Raw genomic sequence first — 23,090 nt, 5'->3', positions numbered from 1 at the left:
TAAAAATGTTTTACAATGAAATACGTTATTTTACAGTAATATACAGGAAATAGGAGTCAAGGGAAACGCTGTATACAAAAAAAAATGAAAAAAATATTATCTGAACCTTTCATTGTGAATTAAATTCAATATGATAGAAATTGCAAGCATTATCGTGTTTTCATCTTACTCATTTATACCGGTAATGGTTTGTAGGTTATGTTAACGGCATATCTATTCAGCGAATAGAATCTATTTCATGGTTTCTAACTTTGAACAAAGAAATATGCCATATATGGTATAGTGAAAACATTATATAGAGCAGTATCAATTGCAAGTTAGTTATCGCGTTAATCAAACGCGTCGACAACATACAATGTACTATGATGACAGCCCGAACAAAACGGCAGCACATAACGGGAGAACTTTGACCCACACCAAGATTTATTCAAAACGAAATTGACCGTGGATTAATTTCGCTGTTTATGTTGTCAAATGTGATTTAGAGGGTATTTGGTCTACAAAAACAAGCTTTATCAGCTAGCTGGTGCATAAGTTAGATTTAATTTCCTTTTTTGTTTTATGTGTAGAAATATATCGGCAGTTAAATTATACTATATGTCAATTTTGATCCCAAAGATATGCATGATTTTTTTTTTATCCTAAAGACATGCATGAATTATTTAAGTTAATGATGAAAATATATCACATATTCAAATTGTATATGTATGTCATGAAGTTAATGACTTTTGATACAAATGTAGTTAATTTTGATTTATTACCCTATTATGATAATAGGCATTGTTTTTGTAAAGCCAAAATAAATTCTTCATGAGCATATTTTTCATTGTAGAATTACCATGAATTCGATCGGAAAAATATCAATACTCACATATGAAAGTGACCTCATTTATGTTGTCATACTTTAGCGAATAAAAACATTAACGTAAGGAGTCGTTTGCAAACCGGTTATTTATCTACTTAACACGTCTCTATGGATAAAATCCAAGTTCCGTCTCTAGGAAAGGTCCGTCTATGTAACCGTCGGTTTACAATCCAAAGGAAATGTAAATTCCTAGATAAATATCCTCGAGTTAGTTTTCTATAGTAATGGCGTTTATGACGGCTAACGAGCAAACACAATTGTAATAAACAATTTACAAATCTCACCGTTAGCTGCCGGAAGTTCGATTTTCCCGTCCTTGGGAGGAAGTACGTTTTCCCGGAAGGAGCCCGTCATGTTTCCGGCCGGCCTGTAGTTGGCCACCACTAGTATCTTGCCATCCTTTGTCCTCGCCTTTCCAACTCCAATCTCGTCACTCCCTTTCCATACCACTTGCGTGAAATGACCTGCCAACATTTTTACATTATGCATTTGATCACTCTCATTTCCCCCCGATTGTAATAGGACAAGGAAATTCGACACAGCAATTCGGAATACGAAACTCTGAAGTTTTACTTTTTAGGCGATTTTTAAATACAGCATTGCAACATAAAGATGTTTGTGGAACATAGGTAAACTCAAACTATCTACAATGCCCGATATTCATGTTACAACGCATCACATAGCTTACTTACTTACTTACTAGTCCTTATTATGCCCGAAGACACAAAGGGCAAGGACTAGTTTCTTCCACTCCTCTCTATTCTGTGCTGTCTTTTCAATGATGCCCCAGCTGATTCCTTGCTCTTTCGTTTCAGCTTCAACTGTTCTTCGCCAGGTTGTTTTTGGGCGTCCTATTTTTTCTTTTTCCCCTTGGTGTTCATCTTAGGGCAACTCTGGTCATGTCCTCAGGTGGTCTACGCAGAACATGGCCAATTCTTCCCCATCGCTTTGGTTTCAGTAGTGTCTCCATGTTGCTAGATCCTGTTGTTTTATGGAGGTTGCTGTTGGTGATTGTACACGGCCAAAACATCCTCATGAACTTTCTGAGGCATCCATTATGGAAACTGGAGAGCTTGTTGATGTCTTTTTTCTGTCATTCTCCAACATTCGTCCCCATATAGAAGAACTGATAGTACACAGCTATTGTATAGTCTAACGTTGGCGTTCTTGCTGATGTTACAAGACTTCCATATGTTACGTAACTTTAAGAATGCATTTCTAGCTTTACCAATTCTTGCTCTGATGTCTTTGTCTGCTCGCCTGTCTGATGTAACTATGCTTCTCAGGTAGGTGAATTTGGAGGTGCATTCCAGATTTGTCTCATTCACGACAATTTCAGGAGGCTCTGAGATGTTAAGAGGCATGCCTTCTGATTTCTTTATATTGATTTTTAGTCCAACCATACTTGCATTATCTTGTAATTTTGTGGTTTTGTCTTGCATATGTGTCTCAAGATTCCATCTGATGCCTGTGTTGTTATGGCTTAAGGTTGATTTCATCATCAAATAGACGGCTATTATAAAGAAAAGGGATGACATGACACAGCCTTGTCTAACTCTGGATTTTACACGAAAAAAAATGTGTCTGGTGAAGTACCTACAGTGCATGTGAAGTCTGTATAAAACATTTGTATAAGTTGTACTATTTTTGTTGGTATTCCATAGTTTCGTAAGATCGTCCATAAGCTATCTCGGTGTAAACTGTCAAACGCTTTTTCGAAATCTACGAAGTTTATCATAAGTTATCTCTGCCATTCTGTGCACTGTTGAATGATATTTCTTAGTACAAAGATATGGTCAAAGCAGCTCTTTCCTTTTCTAAATCCTGCTTCCTTAGTTTGTTGTCAATGTCTGCTTCAATCCTGTCTGTAAGTATTTTTGTAAATATTTTACTTGTAATTGGTAAAAGGGTGATACCTCTCCAGTTGTTGCAGTTCGTGAGTACTTGGGTACTTTTATGATGTTTCCTTCTTACCATTTTTTATATATATAGCCTACATAGCTAAGCAACTATAAAAAAATAACGAATCAGGCGGCAAGAAAATGGTTTCGTTGGAAGATATTTGCCGAATAAGAGGTGCGACTTTTTGTAACATTCGATCAATTATGACATTGAAACCGACATTTGTGAACAAAATGGCCGACTATTGCAAATTATAGGTGATCATGTTTTTATGTAATTCATCAAACGGAGTTACGCCACGTAAGGAATTATTCATACAGTGTAATCTACAGTGTAGATAATGTCGTCTGTAAACGGAAGGAGAAATTAATCTGCAGTAGTTGTATAGACGATGAATTCAATTTGATTCGTTCATTGGTACAGTGGTTTATAACAATATACCAATTATCTGTACCTGTGGTATATTATAATATACCAATTACCTGTGTGTGTTGGTATTTTATAATATACCAATTATCTGTGCCTGTGGTACATTATGATATACCAATTACGTGTGCATGTGGTAGATTATAATATATAACAATTACCTGTGCCCGTAGATGTCGGCTCCTTTCCAAACGTGTACATCTTGACCTCGCTGTACCACTGGTCAGTGACCTCTTGACCTGTCAGGTAAGAGAGGAAATGCATTTAGTAATCAATGATGATACAGTAACACCTCTTACTATGGTCCAGATGGGTAGATTATTGTAAATATATGAATTCACGCGAGAAGTTATTTTCGATATTTTATTATGTACAAATATTTGAAACCATATTTCAACCATTTTTGCAAAAATATTTTGTAATTGTTTAGTGATTTAGCAGTCATTGCATTAAAATATATTTTGATTTGCCGATTTGATAGTTGTAGTAGTATAAAACTCGGTAAAAAAGGGATTTAAAAGGGATAGCAATGCCAAACAGAGCGTATATATACAGGATAGATATAAAGTAAAAATGGAAAAAAAACAAAGCTCCTTTAGAGTTTTGCTACTTTCAAGCCTTCCTTATCAACAACAAGAGACAGTTACATTAAATGGTATAAATATAACTTATAATAAATATATGTATTACAAATTTAATTGATCGTATTATTTAATTCTGGCCCCGATTGTATGCATTGCTAAGTATATGCCCCTTTCTTTGTTTGTTTCAATATATTCAGAGCGAAGTATCTGGCAAAAACGGAAGGTCAAGCTTGTAATGTATTCAAGATCAGCTGGCATATCTCTTGTCATAGATGAATACAATATTCAGGCATCCTCATGATATTTAATCTAAATATGTTTTATCTAATGTTTTAATAGCAGTTCCTTTGATGAAGCAATTTCATTATGATTTAATTGATAAAAGGTTCATGCTTTCATGTTGTTATTGAACTCAGAAGTGACCGTTATATAATTGCACAAGTAACAGACAATGCAGACAACAACCCATTATTAGGACAGCCATGACTTGGTCAATCGGTCATTGAACGTCTGTCCACTTTACATCTCAAGGGCGTAAACGCCATATGTACATATATAATTGGTGCATCTCGTTGAATGTCTCACAATCACGAGCTAACTAAGTGGCGATATCAGTTTGTCATCTAAAGTATGTGGGGACAGAAACGTGTCCAATTGTCAGACTAACAATACAACAAGTCACCACACTTTTGACCTCGATCGAAATCAATTACCATGTTTCATAGGCTTAAAGGTCGGTTTAATGTGAGGTTTAGTCACTTCTGGTCAAACAAAACATGTAAATTGACATTTTGTATTTGCCTTTCGTGGGGGCGATCGATATAAGTAGGCTATGTGTAAACATATACTAGCTGGTCTGTCCGGATGTCATATATATACACCAAGGAGTGAACCCTGTCTAAGGTACAGTCAAAATACGAATAACCCGTTCAGTATATACAATCATGACGCCATGAACACACCGCATGTACACAGTTACATTTCTTACTTTCCTTTATAGCTTTAAAGAATACATTATGGATGCTGACTCCCCCGCGTTGTGTGTCAAACCATTATGTTTTAAAAAAAGAGTAACACAAACTGGAGATACAACAGTACTTACATAAGTATGTAACGAATCCTTTTTAATGTTCAGAGGCAAATAGATATTAACGCTCACGGCAAAATAGAAAGGCGTTATATGACGTTTATTTTCTTTGTACATGTTTATTAATTTGTTTTAGCTTTGAAGTTCTATTCTTGTTAAAATGAAAGAACTGTTCCCCGTGCTAAGTGCTAAAGACAATGCTTTTGAAACACGGCTTTATGTATGTTACAGCTAATGTACCAAGGCACCCAGAGTTATTAACTGGTTAAACTGGGCATCCTTGTCTTACACCCAGCGTTATTAACTGATGAAACATGGCTTCATCTTGTCTTACACCCATCGTTATTAACTGGTAAAACTGGGCATCACTTTGTCTTACACCCAGCAATATTAACTGGTAAAACTGGGCATCACTTTGTCTTACACCCATCGTTATTAACTGGTAAAACTGGGCATCACTTTGTCTTACACCCAGCGTTATTAACTGATGAAACAGGGCTTCATCTTGTCTTACACCCATCGTTATAAACTGATGAAATAGGGCCTCCCATTGTCTTACATCCAACACTATTAACTGATGAAACTGGGCATCAGCTTGCCTTACACTCATTGTTATTAACTGAGAAACAGGGCTTCACTTTTGTTGTCACAAATTATGCGGGGTATCATACAGAATTGGGCCAAGGGAAGCTCTTTTTGTATATCCTCCATAGAACACAGGCATTACGACACTGCTCACCCCTTCCTTCATTGCTGCGTTTTGGAAATTATTTCCATTTTCCTTACCGTCCCTTTTCTATCGGTGTCTGCTTATCACTCAATTTCATATATCACTGGGTTATACGAGGATGTTAAACCCATATAAAGCTTCACCTTCCCTCACACCTAGCATTATCAAAATATTTTCAAAAAACAATAAAAGTATTATATTGCTGTAAATATCTGTGAATATTATAAGGCATCAAAATTTAATTCGAAGATTTATCAGATGTTTTTAAAAACATGTGCTTAATTCATTTTTTAAAGTAAATATAATCGTATTTCAATTAAGTGCGTTTTAACAAGCGTGTCCTTGAAGTTGGACGATTTTATACGGCGCGTATTATTATCAGTGAAATATTTTGCAATCTAACGTGTTAATATACCAGTGACAAGACAAATCAGACATTTTTAAACGTATGATCATTTTATTTTTGAACTAAAAATATTCGTATTTCTAATAAATGTGTTTTAGCATGCGTGTCCTTGAAGTGGGACAATGTTATATGGTGGGTATTGTTATCGGTGAAATATTTCACAATCTAAAGTGTTAACATACCAGGTGACCCTACCGAGGCCTGCTCACTATCGTAAATGTATGTAGTCCCTGTCTATCGGGTCACCCGAACAGAATACCTGTCTGATCACGACTTTATAAACAGTATTGAAATGCACGAATACCTAGATAAGGTGATGCACTCCACAAAACATCGCCGGTTTGGTTTTATAATGGGTACTTCAATAACACGTTCACATATTAGGTCATACAAAGCGTGTACATGTATTGGTGTGGTATATAAACTGTTTTATGAAAAATTGTTTGTTTTCAATCATTTTTCATATAAATCAAATATCTTATATTCTATAAATGTTGATTACGTTAGCTTTAACCAAAATCAATATCATAGAAATTGCTTTGCACAATTAAATTTGAAGGAGGAAACTAGTACAAATTAAAAAATACATATTTGACTTTTTACATTTTATTGATAATATTATATTACCGAAAGGAATACTTATTTGAAGACAGTGGATAAATTTGAATCTTTTGAACGAAAAATCACATAAGTTGCAGAATCATCCTCTGCTATGACCTATATAAGTATATGGCCACTATTTTAGGAGAGACAACATCTTAATTCAACGTAGTTCTGAGAGTCCTGGACGACAGGTACTTGTGTGGGCGGAAGTGTCGATGAGTTATGTGTACCTTTGTGTCTAATCACAGACTAGAGCGTATACGTTAGCACAGCCCCAGGTAAACAATCGTCCCTATCAGAGACCAAACAGGTATCATACTGGCCTGTTGTCCGGAGTGTGTGGTCAAGTCATCAAATTCGTATCTATAAGGGTGGGACAGTTTGGTCAAGACAAATGTATCTCATATCGCAAACATTCAAACGCCAGATACCTTTTATGCAATTTGCATATATGTGAGAAATGTCCATTAAACAAGAAAGGATAAAGGTAATATGTCTACCTATATGTACTTGTAAATCGGTGTAGTTGTACAATTAAATAATTAATATTTCGAACCGTATACCCAAAGTATTTTACTGACGCAAAAGTGAAAGGAATCTTTACATTGAGCTCAAATGCACCAGGTTACGAAAGTTATGATATTTAAATAAGATCTTTATGAACAAAAATGTATTCATTCGTTTTTTATTCAGTATATACCGAAATACCCCAACAGTCATCGTGGTAATCCCTTTTAATTGAATTTTTAAAAGACAGACAACACGGTGTAGTATAAAATTGATTAACTGTCTATAAAGTTCTGATAAAAGCAAAATGATTTTGCACAAAACATAGGATTTCGCATTCGTTTTATTGTCGAGCAATGTACACGCGTATCTCCCTGCTGGCTGGTCACGGGTTATTGTTCTGAAAAGTTATCGTATATAACAAATACGGCATCGATAGTTGCATCCCTTGTTATATTTCGCTTCGATAAGCTAAAACTATTATACTCTTTGGAAGTAATTATCTAAAAAACGAAAACAAATTCTCCTTTTAGTTTCATTTTCTGAAATAATTTTCATGATTTTCTTTTTCCTTTAAATATATTTTGAAAATATGTCTTTTAAGGATAGAAAATAAACTTCCGAATAAATCTTACTGTTATTCTTTATAACAAATCATATAAACGCTTTGTATTGCAGAACAGGTGTATTTATTTATTGAAGTACTCATAAATAAACCAATCTAGCGATTTTATGTTAAACTGCATCACCATCCCTAGATATTCTTGCAGTTCAATACTATTACTAACGTCATGATCAGACAGGTATTCTGTGCAGGTGACCCACCACACAGAGACTACAGACATTTACGATCGTTCAAAGTCCTCCGTAGGGTCACCTTGTACTGGTCACGCGAACAATACTGAATTCCAAAAGTTGATTTTCAAAATGTTCGGTATATTCAAGGACTAAGTCCTAATACTATTTAGAGCCGTACGAGGAATCATGTTAAATAGTTTATGATTACGCTTGGTGTATTATATGACAATAAAATCAAAATAATTTGAGCTTTTTATATACCGCTTTATCACAACCTAGTTCGTAGGTCGTCTCAAAGCGATTCACACATTATGATCCGTGGTTATAGGGCCTTTGCAACCAGCCAATATATTTCTCAACTCCCTGGGTAGCATACAGCCGGTGCTGCAATTTCGGCGCTCACAGCTAGCATTCTGTTTCATCATGTTACAACACTAGTTATAAGACAAGGTGAAATCCTGTTTCATTGTATAACAACGCCAGTTATAAATCAAGGTGAAATCTTGTTTCATTATGTAACAACGCTAGTTATAAGACAAGTTGAAATCCTGTTTCATTATGTAACAACGCTAGGTATAAGACAAGGTGAAATCCTGTTTCATTGTATAACAACGCCAGTTATAAATCAAGGTGAAATCTTGTTTCATTATGTAACAACGCTAGTTATCAGACCAGGTGAAGTCCTGTTTCATTATGTAACAACACTAGTTATCAGACCAGGTGAAGTCCTGTTTCATTATGTAACAACGCTAGCTATAAGACCAGGTGAAATCCTGTTTCATTATGTAACAACGCTAGCTATAAGACCAGGTGAAATCTTGTTTCATTATGTAATAACGCTAGTTATATGACCAGGTGAAGTCCGGTTTTATTATGTAACAACACAACACTAGTTATATGACCAGGTGAAGGCCTGTTTTATTATGTAACAACACATGTAACAACACTAGCTATAAGACAAGGTGAAATCCTGTTTCATTATGCGACAACGCTAGTTATAAGACCAGGTGAAATCTTGTTTCATTATGTAATAACGCTAGTTATATGGCCAGGTGAAGTCCTGTTTTATTATATAACAACACTAGTTATATGACCAGGCGAAGTCCTGTTTTATTATATAACAACACTAGTTATCAGACCAGGTGAAGACCTGTTTCATTATGTGACAACGCTAGCTATAAGACCAGGTGAAATCTTGTTTCATTATGTAAAAACACTAGTTATAAGACCAGGTGAAGTCCTGTTTCATTGTGTAACAACACTAGTTATCAGACCAGGTGAAGTCCTGTTTTATTATGTAACAACACTACAACACTAGTTATATGACCAGGCGAAGTCCTGTTTCATTATTTAACAACGCTAGTTAACAGACCAGGTGAAGTCCTGTTTCACTATGTAACAACGCTAATTATATGACCAGGCGAAGTCCTGTTTTATTATATAACAACACTAGTTATAAGACAGGTTAAAATCCTGTTTCATTATGTAACAATACTAGGTATAAGATCAGGTGAAATCCTGTTTCATTATGTAACAACACAACACTAGTTATAAGACAGGTTAAAATCCTGTTCCATTATGTAACAATACTAGGTATAAGATCAGGTGAATTCCTGTTTCATTATGTAACAACGCTATTTATAAGACCAGGTCAATGTGAAATCCTGTTTCATTATGTAAACACACAAGATGTAAGACCAGGTGAAATCCTGTTTCATTATGTAACAACGCTAGGTATAAGACAAGGTGAAATCCTGTTTCATTATGTAACCACACAAGATGTAAGACCAGGTGAAATCCTGTTTCATTATGCAACAACGCTAGTTATAAGACAATGTGAAATCCTGTTTCATTATGTAACAACACTAGTTATAAGACAAGGTGAAATCGTGTTTCATTATGTAACATCGCTAGTTATAAGACAAGGTTAAATCCTGTTTCATTATGTAACAACGCTAGTTATAAGACAAGGTGAAGTCCTCTTTCATTATGTAACAGCACTAGTTATAAAACAAGGTGAAATCCTGTTTCATTATGTAACAACACTAGTTATAAAACAAGGTGAAATCCTGTTTCATTATGTAACAACGCTATTTATAAGACCAGGCGAACTCCTGTTTCATTATGTAACAACGCTAGTTATAAGACCAGGCTAAATCCTGTTTCATTATGTAACAACGCTAGTTATAAGACCAGGCTAAATCCTGTTTCATGATGTAACAACGCTAGGTATAAGACAAGGTGAAATCCTGTTTCATTATATAACAACAATTGTTATAGGACAAGGTGAAATCCTGTTTCATTATGTAACAACACTAGTTATAAGATCAGGTGAAATCCTGTTTTATTATTAACAACACTAGTTATAAGACAAGGTGAAATCCTGTTTCATTATGTAACAACGCTAGTTATAGGACAAGGTGAAGTCCTGTTTCATTATGTAACAACGCTAGGTATCAGACAAGGTGAAATCCTGTTTCATTATATAACAACACTAGTTATAAGATAAGGTAAAATCCTGTTTCATTATGTAACAACACTAGGTATAAGATCAGGTGAAATCCTTTTTCATTATGTAACAACACTAGCTATAAGACAAGGTGAAATCGTGTTTCATTATGTAACAACACTAGTTATAAGATCAGGTGAAATCCTTTTTCATTATGTAACAACGCTAGGTATCAGACACGGTGAAATCCTGTTTGATTATATAACAACACTAGTTGTAAGATAAGGTAAAATCCTGTTTCATTATGTAACACCGCTAGGTATCAGACAAGGTGAAATCCTGTTTCATTATGTAACAACGCTAGGTATAAGACAAGATAAAATCCTGTTTCATTATGTAACAATACAAGATGTAAGACCAGGTGAAATCTTGTTTCATTATGCAACAACGCTAGTTATAAGACAAGGTGTAATCATGTTTCATTATGTAACAACACTATTTATAAGACAAGGTAAAATCCTGTTTAATTATGTAACAACGCTAGTTATAAGACAAGGTGAAATCCTGTTTCATATATAACAACGCTAGTTATAGGACAAGGCGAAGTCCTGTTTCATTATGTAACAACACTAGTTATAAGACAAGGTGAAATCCTGTTTCATTATGTAACAAAACTAGTTATAAGACAAGGTGAAATCGTGTTTCATTATGTAACAACGCTAGTTATAAGACAATGTGAAATCCTGTTTCATTATGTAACAACGCTAGTTATAAGACCAGGCTAAGTCCTGTTTTTTATGTAACAACACTAGCTATAAGACAAGGTGAAATCGTGTTTCATTATGTAACAACGCTAGTTATAAGACAATGTGAAATCCTGTTTCATTATGTAACAACGCTAGTTATATGACCAGGCGAAGTCTTGTTTCATTATGTAACAACACTAGCTATAAGACAAGGTGAAATCCTGTTTCATTATGTAACAACGCTAGTTATAAGACAAGGTGAAATCCTGTTTCATCATGTTACAACACTAGTTATAAGACAAGGTGAAATCATGTTTCATTATGTAACAACACTAGTTATAAGATCAGGTGAAATCCTGTTTCATTATGTAACAACGCTATTTATAAGACCAGGTGAAATCCTGTTTCATTATGTAACAAAGCATGGTGTAGGGTAAGGTCAATCCCTATTTCTTTAGCTGCTGTTCCATATACAATAAACTTTGTTATGAGTTGTTTTAGAGAAGGTTCAATCATTTTAACACCTGAATACAAATCGAAATTTAATTCGATATGTACTTACTGTACAAGGTAGATATAAAGGGTTCTCCCTTAGTTTACACAATTCATTTTATGATTCACATTTTACAATTGAAAGCAAAGATATGGTTCTGTACATTACATGGTTCTTTACATTACGATTATCCATGACATTAGAGTGAAATTCGTTTTGTTTGTACATTAGACAGGGTTCAGTACTTGGTGTACATATATGACATCCGGACATGCTAGCCGGTATGTGTACATGTTTACACATAACCTATTAATGTAGATCATCTCCCACGACGAACAAATACAAAGTGTCAATTTCCTTGTATCGTTTGACCCTAATTGACTAAACCACACATTTAGTGGCCTTTATATATATACACAGTCCTGACAAATATGCTAATCAACATGGACCTAAAACGCGTGAACTTTACTCATTGTTTGTCTGATAATAAGACAGTTTCTGTATTTAATTGTTAACGATAAATGTGATAAACTTATATCGCCAATTATTTTGTTTGTGATTGCGAAATACATAAAACAATACATCGATAATGTACAAATTAAGTTCACGCCAATATAGAAGTGACATGGACAGACGTTGACTGACCAGGCTTCAATGTTACGTGGTTGTTGTTACACACAACACAAAGTGCACAAGACACGAGGTTCCGACGACACTTAGTTCATACTAAACGAACGCCAGCTTCACACGACAGGGAGTTCACAAGACACGAGGTACCGACGACACTTAGTTCATACTAAACGAGCGCCAGCTTCACACGACAGGGAGTTCACACGACACGATGTTCCGACGACACTAATTATACAAAACGAGCAAAAGATTCACACGACACGAAGTTCACACGACACGGTGTTTAAACGACACGAGTTTCATGCGACACGGAGTGGAGTTTACACAAAACGGAGTTGACACGACATGGAGTTCACACTAGACGAAGTTCATACAAATCGAGCGGGATAGCTTCACACGACACGGAGTTCACACGACTCGAAGCCTACATCACAAGGAGACGAGGCTCAAACGACACGAGGCTCACAGCACAAGACGTTCACAGAGGACGAGGCTCATACGACACAGAGTTCACACTACATCAGGTGTACATCTCACGGAATCCACACGAGGTTCAAACGTCACGAAGCACAACACGAGATTCACACGATACTTGATTCACATAACACCAAGTCTGCACGATAAGAGTTTAACCTCTCATGACGTACACATAATCCCATGATCACATGACATAAGGTTCTTACGACACGAAGTAAACGAGACACGACTAACATAAGACACGGAGCGAACACGGCATGACGAGCACAAGGCACAGGGACACAAGGGTCGCGTGACGGATAGTTCAAACGACACGATGTTCACGTTGCAATGAACACACGAAAAGAAATGTACGTGCTCCTTATAACACAACACGATATAAGATCGCAGAAGGCACTCGGAACACGATATGAGGTCATGCAACAGTACAGGAGAAACTTACTACAGAACGCTAAGTACACTGGGCACAAGGCGCATATGACGGGACATGACACAACACAAATAACGCAAAACATGATATTGCACGAGTCAACAGCACGCTACAAGTAACATGACATGATAGTATAAAATCATATCACAACAGGACACAACATGACACAACACAACATGACACTACACAACACGACATCTGTTACATTTGACACAACATGACAATTTCTTTGTGACGATGACGACACACCTCCGATATTGAATTGTTCATGGTATATCTGGTATAGGGATAGAAGCGTATAAAACAGAGATCTCATGAACCCACATTAAATAGTTTCTCAACATAATTTTTAACCAGAAAGGTATTTAATTCTTGTTGTTGTTCGAGATTATTTGTCATTTAATCTCTATGGATATTTAACACTTCTTTGAATACAAATTGTCAATTTATTTAGAATGTTAAAAACATCCTGTTGTATGCGACATCATGGAATTAGATATCGTAAACGGATCGGCCCTTTGTAAGATAATAGCGTTGGTGGTTCCTTCTATTGTCTGAATGCATTGCATGTGTGTCCGTAATTAGATAACCGAGAATAATTATATTTGGAGGATTTTATTTCCTTTCAAAACACCACAACTGACATCTCTGTGAAATAAAAGACGCCAAACACCTGTCATTGTCATCTTATACCTCGGGAAATAAACCCATCTTCAAAACACCTTATATGGTCATTCAAAATATCCTCAAATCAAATACAGAGACACAGAATCCGGGTTTACAGGTCAAATTCGCCTCAATACGTCAGTAGACTAATAATAGCAAAGTGGAAAACCTCTTCATGTTGGTAAAGTGTTATAATGTAGCAAGGTCAAGATTCAACGATACAATGTCACAAGGTCAGGATTATGACGTCACATGGCTTTAATGCTATCAGGCCAATATTATATCGTTAAAAGGCTACAAGGTCAAGGTTAAACGATCCAAGGTCACAAGGTCAGGATTACGACATCACACGGTTACAATGTGACCAAGCCAATATTATATTTTTACAATGTCAAGGTGACCGCGTTACTCGATGACAATGAGATCAAGGCTACATGGTCATAACACAACAGTGCAACTATTTTCTTTATGTTGAAGGTTGAAACGTTACAGGGTTACAAGGTCAAGGAAACTACTTCACAAGGTCAATGTTACAATCATGATAATCATGATCGTTGTTTGAAAATGACGTCATCATGGATCAGATTATATTTTTTTGTATATCTACTGGCATTTTGCAGTACAACAAGCGTAAACCAAATTGAATTGAAATCTGAAATAATTAAATGGTAGAAAATCCAGAAATATCCAATGCCAAATTGCTCGTAAGATTTAAGTGTGACCTTATTAGTAGGTGTTTAATATGACCATGCCAAGCACGTGTTAACTGTGACCTTGACCATCTCATGTTAACTGTGACCTCGACAAGCACGTGTTAACTGTGACCTCGACAAGCACATGTTAACTATGACATTGAACTTCACGTGTTAACTGTGATCTTGACCAGTTACTCTTATGAGACTTTTAACATTACATTTAACTGTGCCCTTGACCTGCACGTGTTACTGTACGAACATCCATATACACAGGAGCAGTTTGTAGTCAGATCTTTGGGTTATTATAACTTTTAAAATAATTCAGATGAATGTTCATGAAATATCAACCGTCACCGCTTCACCAAAAAATTTGTTATTTTGAAAAATCAATGCAAAATCCATTAAGTGACCAGTCCTTGAACCGCTGATTAAAGTATTTAAATACCTGTATAATTATCGGGACCCGATGTCCACTTCATGGCGATATTTTCCCCAATGCTCTTCCCATCATGCTTGCAATCGCTGTGCTGAAATCCGTCCGTCTTGGCCAGATGGTCAGCCCAACGTTGAGCGACGCTGGTCAGTTCTGAGGAATGGACAATCGGTCCGGACTGATGTTTGGCCCGGTAGTTGTTGTGAGCCTTCACAACTTCGTCAATAAAATTCTGGTCAGCCATTGTCGTATTCTGTAAAACAATATTCTATCTTTCAGTTTAAGTATAAAACAAAAGTATGATATTATGAAACAAAAATCTGGTGAGCGCAACCATCTATGATAAGGAGATTAGGTTTACGACATAATCAATAATTATCAGTTTAAAAGCCAATATTTCATAACATAAAATTCAAAATGAGGCTTTGTTTTATCAGTTTACAGGAATTTTACGTTGTTTGAAAGGTTTTAAATTATGTTAGCGGGCTTAAGTCGTCTTTGCATGTATCTGCACAGCACGACGATGACTTACGACTTCATGGAGACTCCGATCTCAGTTAGCATTTGAGTGTTTGCTGTAAACACACCTCGATAAAATATGCGATTGTAAATTATATTTGACGGTAGTCATTAAGGTATCAGTTTATGTTTTTGCGTCCTCGATATCCAGGGGTTACTCTTACCTTTGCTCTCTGCACCACTAGAATATGGCATAGCAAAATTGAAGGCACGTTGCTAGCTATTCAATTGGTCTCAGGTTAAAAAACTTGACCAAACACTAGACTGATATCTGTCCTTTCAAAAGAGCGATGCCCGACTTTGAATTCGAAGGCATTAAGTTATACCGTTATGCGACCGCGGGATTATTTCAATGTACATCACAGGATGAAACTGGTCTTCTTGTCTCATCCACAATGTGGTGCACACTGAGCCTTCAATTTTGCCATGACCTATTCCAGGGATGCAGAGCGCGAAAGTGAGCGTAACCCCTATATATCGAGACTAATATAATGTTTCTGGTGTTTTTATGTTTCTATCCTTACAGAATACGATCATAACTCCTCGTGCGATAAAACAACAAAAGGAAGAACAGATCGTCCTAAGGATGTGTGGTAACCACTTTCCCCTACAGTTTATTCCTCTTGATGATTTTGTCGCTGTTAGAAATATCACAAGACTTTCACTAGTCAAACTTTAACTATTGCCGAAGCGTCCTAGGAAATCATAGATCCTATAACAATGCCAAAACTCGTCTAGTTTTTTTTTCTTGCCGTTTTATTCATACAGATATAGTTTGACACCTTGACAAAGGGACCAGTCGGTCTTGAAACGTTGCGAGACGTTTAATACGTACATTGCTTGTGTAGAAAGTCAAACTTTGATATCATACAGATACACTATTCACAAAAATACGGTTATTAATTGTTTTAGGCGCAAAATTGACGAATTTTTTTTCAACAACAAAAACGAAAGTGTCTCATTGTTCCTGCCGCTTTATATTTCAGCCACTTTAGATGTTATTAAAGCTTTGATCTGCAGTATACGTTTATTAAGACGATGGTAATTGTAAGAAGTGCATTACCAATTCTAAGGCGAATCTTATCTCTAACGTCATTTCCACAATACAATTATCACAGTGAATCTCTTCTTATCTGCAGACACTACGCTAGGTCGAACGTATTGCCAGAATTTTACCGTCAGTCAAAAACTGCGATATTGCTGTAATGTAACGGTCGAGAGGGCCACATCCACCCAATGACCTCGCTCAAAGAATAACTTGTCAGTTAGGCAGTATGTTTCCCTCATACCCCTTTTCGGCTAATGCATGACTAGATTGTCAACAGTTAGCCGGTTAACCGGTTACCAAAATAAAAACCGAATAGTCGGACATTATTTACCCCATGGGGAGCCCCTTGTTTACCAGACGTTATCTATTGATGAGATCAATATCGAGTTGTTCCTATAATGTTTTGTTTTTGTACTTGATAATAAAGATTGACAAAGATATGCCGACAACACCATACAAAGCCTGAACAGATTTAAAAAGGGAGCCAGAATGCAAACTTGTTAAATGCAAACTTTGCCAACAGGTGGAAAATTATCTCAAGAGTACAAATTTAAATGAAGCATGCATATCAGTGAAACATTAAAAGAGGTGCAATCATTTATGAATTAATTTGTCCAACATATCATGTTTTTCAAGAACAATATTACCGCATATGATATCGAGTAGAAAACATTGTTACTTATATTTCATCCCGTTTTTTCTGACCATTTTTTGCCCATGATCTATACTTATTAAGGTTACATATATTTCTTGCATTCAGTTTATGAGAGTAAAATGTCGCGCTAATTAATATGTAACACGTTTTAAACAGGACATTTGCAAAACATACAACGTATTTGTTGTTTCTAAACATTTTCTTCAGGTTGGTAAGTATGGATTATGAAAAGTTCTATTTTTGACAACCAATACAGTTTTCTATGTGACGTTTCGATGACTAGTATGATATGTACACTGTCACCTTCATCAGACAAATGACCAGAGAAGCGTATGCACACACTGGTGCTGAAAGCGTAGCTGAATCAAGTCATTTCGGTACACATATAACAACTATTGTACATACGCTTACAGCGTAGCCGAAATCGACATCGATTTTGTGGACAACTCGTACACATTTTACACCTTTGTGTGCATGAAGGTGACAGTATACATATCGTACTAGTCATCAAAACGTCACATAGGAAATATAATTGGTTGTGGAAAAAAAAAACTTTTCGTAAGTATTGTTGTTGTTGATGGTTTCATTAACCAATTAATTGACCGATTAACCGGTAACTCGGTCGGACGATTTTTCGAGTCACCGGTTACTAAAATTTGACCAGTTTGACAACATTATCTATGACAGAATGTCGGATTTCTCAAAGGTCGGATAAAAACTTGTCACTCTCGTTTAACAATACGAACACACGTACCTGTGTAAGAATGAAGCCTGTTGTATATGTTGTGACAGTCTACAATGTATCCGATGGTGCGTTAGATAATAAATGAAGAAAAACTTCCGCGTATGAAATATATAGTTATTTTTCGGCTGCATTTACACTGCATATTTATACCACGTGACCCGATGTAACCAATAGGACTTCAGATCAGACGGTGGCGTAAATATTTGGTTTAATCTTATATTTTTAGCATTTTATAACATTGCATGTATTCAGTGTAGAACAATTGGCTGGATCATGTGAGTATTCTGACACGTATTTCTTGGAACAACTACCCGGATTCCCTCTAGACGAACAGTAAAAAAAACCTCTATTATTCTTTACAATACACCTGTTCCAGTGTCTTTTTTTATATTTATTTCAATACAGCGTGCTTCCTATTATTGGCACGAGTACATTAACATGATATCGGGGGCATACACACAGTCCTGTCATTTCAATTAAAATTATGATAAGAATGTATAACGTCATGGAATGAAGGATAGGGTTTTCAAATGTTGAAAATCCCAACGATTGGATTTCCATTTCCTACACCCGAGAACATGAAAAGGTGTTTTTTGTTTTATCTTAACCCAATCACCATAATAAGCTGAAACCATGAAAAGGCGTCTTGACTGGCAATCTTATTGAAAATATCAACCTTTCATAAAATTGGGTGTTATTTTATTGGACAGTTTCATGACCAGTGTTGTAGGAATAGGAACATGCTGCACGAGTTTTTTTTTGAAAATGGATAAAATCCAAGGCTTGCAGAGAGTGAGGCAACAATTTGGATATATCAAGTGTGGCATTGCTCTTCCTTTCACTCTCCTTACCAAAACCACGAATGGGCGTTTTGAGACTTACTATAGTGTGTTAATAACAAATTTTAATCACCCCTACTTCCTGGTCAGCAACATATAGAATACCCAATTTCGCAAAACGCATTTTTGACAGAAATATTCACAATTTCTCTCTAAATAGAACGATAGTTGACCTATTTTAGCTATGACGTCCACAGGGGCTCGCTTTCGGGATACTATTATACGCATTCTTAAACCTTGTCAAAAGTGAGGGTACCGAGGTATTAAAAAAAGTAAAATGGTTTTATACCCTCAATTTGTATAAGGTATTCGAATTTGTATAAAAGTATCCCGAAACCGATCCCCTGTGATCACGTCGTTATTTCCCGCATTTTGGCTAGGAATTTTCTCGATTTTATAATGTCGCGCCATCTTTGTCACATTGTGACGTCACCCATTGCAATGGACGTTACAAGACAGTAACTTCCTACGTCATTCTCCGTCCCTGGGCTAGTCTGTCATAGACACTCACGAATATGGAAACAATTGTTATTATTGATTGAAAAACATATTTAGAAAACTCTTTAAGTATTGCGCACTTAATTCAACGAAATGTAATTATATATAAGACATATCATATTGTAACGAGATTTAAATTATATAAGATATCTTATACATAGAAATAAATACGGCATTTTATATTTTATAAAAGAAATCTGATAAAGGTTGATGAATTACATGATCGACATTGCTCTTTGAATAAAATATGCAATGGTAAATTATATTTGACATTAGTCATAAAGGTATCAGCTTATGTTTCTGCGTCCTCGATATCCAGGGGTTACGCCCACTTTTGCTCTCTGCACCACTGGAATATGGCATAGCAAAATTGAAGGCACGTTGCTAGCTATTCAATTGGTCTCAGGTAAAAAAAAAAACTGACCAAACACTAGACTGATACCTGTCCTTTCAAAAGAGCGATGCCCGACTTCGAAGCCAGTTATACCGTTATGCGACCGCGGGATTATTTCAATGTACATCACAGGATGAAACTGGTCTTCTTGTCTCATCCACAATGTTGTGCACACTGAGCCTTCAATTTTACCATGACATATTCCAGGGATGCAGAGCGCGAAAGTGAGCGTAACCCCTATATATCGAGACTAATATAATGTTTCTGGTGTTTTTTATGTTTCTATCCTTACATAATACGATCATAACTCCTCGTGCGATAAAACAACAAAAGGAAGAACAGTTCGTCCTAAGGATGTGTGGTAGCCACTTTCCCCTAAAGTTTATTCCTCTTGGTGATTTTGTCGCTGTTAGAAATATCACAAGACTTTCACTAGTCAAACTTTAACTATTGCCGAGGCGTCCTAGGAAATCATAGATCCTATAACAATGCCAAAACTCGTCTATTTGTTTTTTCTTGCCGTTTTATTCATACAGATATAGTTTGATACCTTGACAAAGGGACCAGTCGGTCTTGAAACGTTGCGAGACGTTTAATACGTACATTGCTTGTGTAGAAAGTCAAACTTTGATATCATACAGATACACTATTCACAAAAATACGGTTATTAATTGTTTTAGGCGCAAAATTGACGATGTTTTTCAACAACAAAAACGAAAGTGTCTCATAGTTCCTGCCGCTTCATATTTCAGCCACTTTAGATGTTATTAAAGCTTTGATCTGCAGTATACGTTTATTAAGACGATGGTAATTGTAAGAAGTGCATTACCAATTCTAAGGCGAATCTTATCTCTAACGTCATTTCCACAATACAATTATCACAGTGAATCTCTTCTAATCTGCAGACACTACGCTTGGTCGAACGTATTGCCAGAATTTTACCGTCAATCAAAAACTGCGATATTGCTGTAACGTAACGGTCGAGAGGGCCACATCCACCCAATGACCTTGCTCAAAGAATAACTTGTCAGTTAGGCAGTATGTTTCTCTCAAACCTTTTTTCGGCTACTGTATGACTAGGGTTGTCAACAGTTAGCCGGTTAACCGGTTACCAAAATCAATAACCGAATAGTCGGACAGTATTAATTTACCCCATGGGAGGCCCCTTGTTTACCAGACGTCAATTACCCCATAGGAAGCCCCTTGTTTCCCAGACGTTATTTACCCCATAGGGAGCCCCTTGTCTACCAGACGTTGTCTATTGATGAGACCAATATCGAGTTGTTCCTATAATGTTTTGTTTTTGTACTTGATAATAAAGATTGACAAAGATATGCCGTATTTCTTGGAACAACTACCCGGATTCCCTCTAGACGAACAGTAAAAAAAAACTCTATTATTCTTTACAATACACCTGTTCCAGTGTCTTTTGGTTTTTTGTATTTAAATACAGCGTGCTTCCTATTATTGTCACGAGTAAATTAACATGCTATCGGGGGCATACACACAGTCCTGTCATTTCAATTAAGATTATGATAAGAATGTATAACGTCATGGAATGAAGGATAGGGTTTCCAAATGCTGAAAATCCCAACGATTGGATTTCCATTTCCTGCATTTAGAACATGAAAAGGTGTCGTTGTTGTTTTTTCTCTCATCCCAATCACCATAATAAGCTGAAACCATGAAAAGGCGTCCTGACTGGCAATCTTATTGAAAATATCAACCTTTCATAAAATTGGGTGTTATTTTATTGGACAGTTTCATGACCAGTGTTGTAGGAATAGGAACATGCTGCACGAGTTTTTTTTGAAAATGGATAAAATCCAAGGCTTGCAGAGAGTGAGGCAACAATTTGGATATATCAAGTGTGGCATTGCTCTTCCTTTCACTCTCCTTACCAAAACCACGAATGGGCGTTTTGAGACTTACTATAGTGTGTTAATAACAAATTTTAATCACCCCTACTTCCTGGTCAGCAACATATAGAATACCCAATTTCGCAAAACGCATTTTTGACAGAAATATTCACAATTTCTCTCTAAATAGAACGATAGTTGACCTATTTTAGCTATGACGTCCACAGGGGCTCGCTTTCGGGATACTATTATACGCATTCTTAAACCTTGTCAAAAGTGAGGGTACCGAGGTATTAAAAAAAGTAAAATGGTTTTATACCCTCAATTTGTATAAGGTATTCGAATTTGTATAAAAGTATCCCGAAACCGATCCCCTGTGATCACGTCGTTATTTCCCGCATTTTGGCTAGGAATTTTCTCGATTTTATAATGTCGCGCCATCTTTGTCACATTGTGACGTCACCCATTGCAATGGACGTTACAAGACAGTAACTTCCTACGTCATTCTCCGTCCCTGGGCTAGTCTGTCATAGACACTCACGAATATGGAAACAATTGTTATTATTGATTGAAAAACATATTTAGAAAACTCTTTAAGTATTGCGCACTTAATTCAACGAAATGTAATTATATATAAGACATATCATATTGTAACGAGATTTAAATTATATAAGATATCTTATACATAGAAATAAATACGGCATTTTATATTTTATAAAAGAAATCTGATAAAGGTTGATGAATTACATGATCGACATTGCTCTTTGAATAAAATATGCAATGGTAAATTATATTTGACATTAGTCATAAAGGTATCAGCTTATGTTTCTGCGTCCTCGATATCCAGGGGTTACGCCCACTTTTGCTCTCTGCACCACTGGAATATGGCATAGCAAAATTGAAGGCACGTTGCTAGCTATTCAATTGGTCTCAGGTAAAAAAAAAAACTGACCAAACACTAGACTGATACCTGTCCTTTCAAAAGAGCGATGCCCGACTTCGAAGCCAGTTATACCGTTATGCGACCGCGGGATTATTTCAATGTACATCACAGGATGAAACTGGTCTTCTTGTCTCATCCACAATGTTGTGCACACTGAGCCTTCAATTTTACCATGACATATTCCAGGGATGCAGAGCGCGAAAGTGAGCGTAACCCCTATATATCGAGACTAATATAATGTTTCTGGTGTTTTTTATGTTTCTATCCTTACATAATACGATCATAACTCCTCGTGCGATAAAACAACAAAAGGAAGAACAGTTCGTCCTAAGGATGTGTGGTAGCCACTTTCCCCTAAAGTTTATTCCTCTTGGTGATTTTGTCGCTGTTAGAAATATCACAAGACTTTCACTAGTCAAACTTTAACTATTGCCGAGGCGTCCTAGGAAATCATAGATCCTATAACAATGCCAAAACTCGTCTATTTGTTTTTTCTTGCCGTTTTATTCATACAGATATAGTTTGATACCTTGACAAAGGGACCAGTCGGTCTTGAAACGTTGCGAGACGTTTAATACGTACATTGCTTGTGTAGAAAGTCAAACTTTGATATCATACAGATACACTATTCACAAAAATACGGTTATTAATTGTTTTAGGCGC

The 23,090-nt window shown here is 36.2% G+C and overlaps 1 protein-coding gene across 4 annotated transcripts in view; it reads right to left on the bottom strand.

The window, feature by feature from the left end:
- Positions 1 to 23,090, bottom strand: part of LOC110455840 (cell wall protein PRY3-like) — a 56,609-nt gene that overhangs the window by 15,432 nt on the left and 18,087 nt on the right. For 3 of the 4 annotated variants that reach the window (XM_021506245.1, XM_021506243.1, XM_021506244.1), the window contains exons 2-4: positions 14,940 to 15,180; positions 3,355 to 3,432; positions 1,150 to 1,329 (exon numbers count right to left, since the gene is read on the bottom strand). In XM_021506245.1, coding sequence (XP_021361920.1) covers positions 1,150 to 1,329; positions 3,355 to 3,432; positions 14,940 to 15,180 — 499 coding nt within the window. Of the gene's footprint in view, positions 1 to 1,149; positions 1,330 to 3,354; positions 3,433 to 14,939; positions 15,181 to 17,903; positions 18,013 to 23,090 lie in introns of those variants that run through there. The other variant, XM_021506246.1, reaches the window with a different exon arrangement.

Source organism: Mizuhopecten yessoensis, unplaced genomic scaffold, assembly GCF_002113885.1.
Source record: "Mizuhopecten yessoensis strain PY_sf001 unplaced genomic scaffold, ASM211388v2 scaffold8387, whole genome shotgun sequence".
Taxonomy (NCBI): domain Eukaryota; kingdom Metazoa; phylum Mollusca; class Bivalvia; order Pectinida; family Pectinidae; genus Mizuhopecten; species Mizuhopecten yessoensis.
This window is presented reverse-complemented; position numbering and strand designations above follow the sequence as displayed.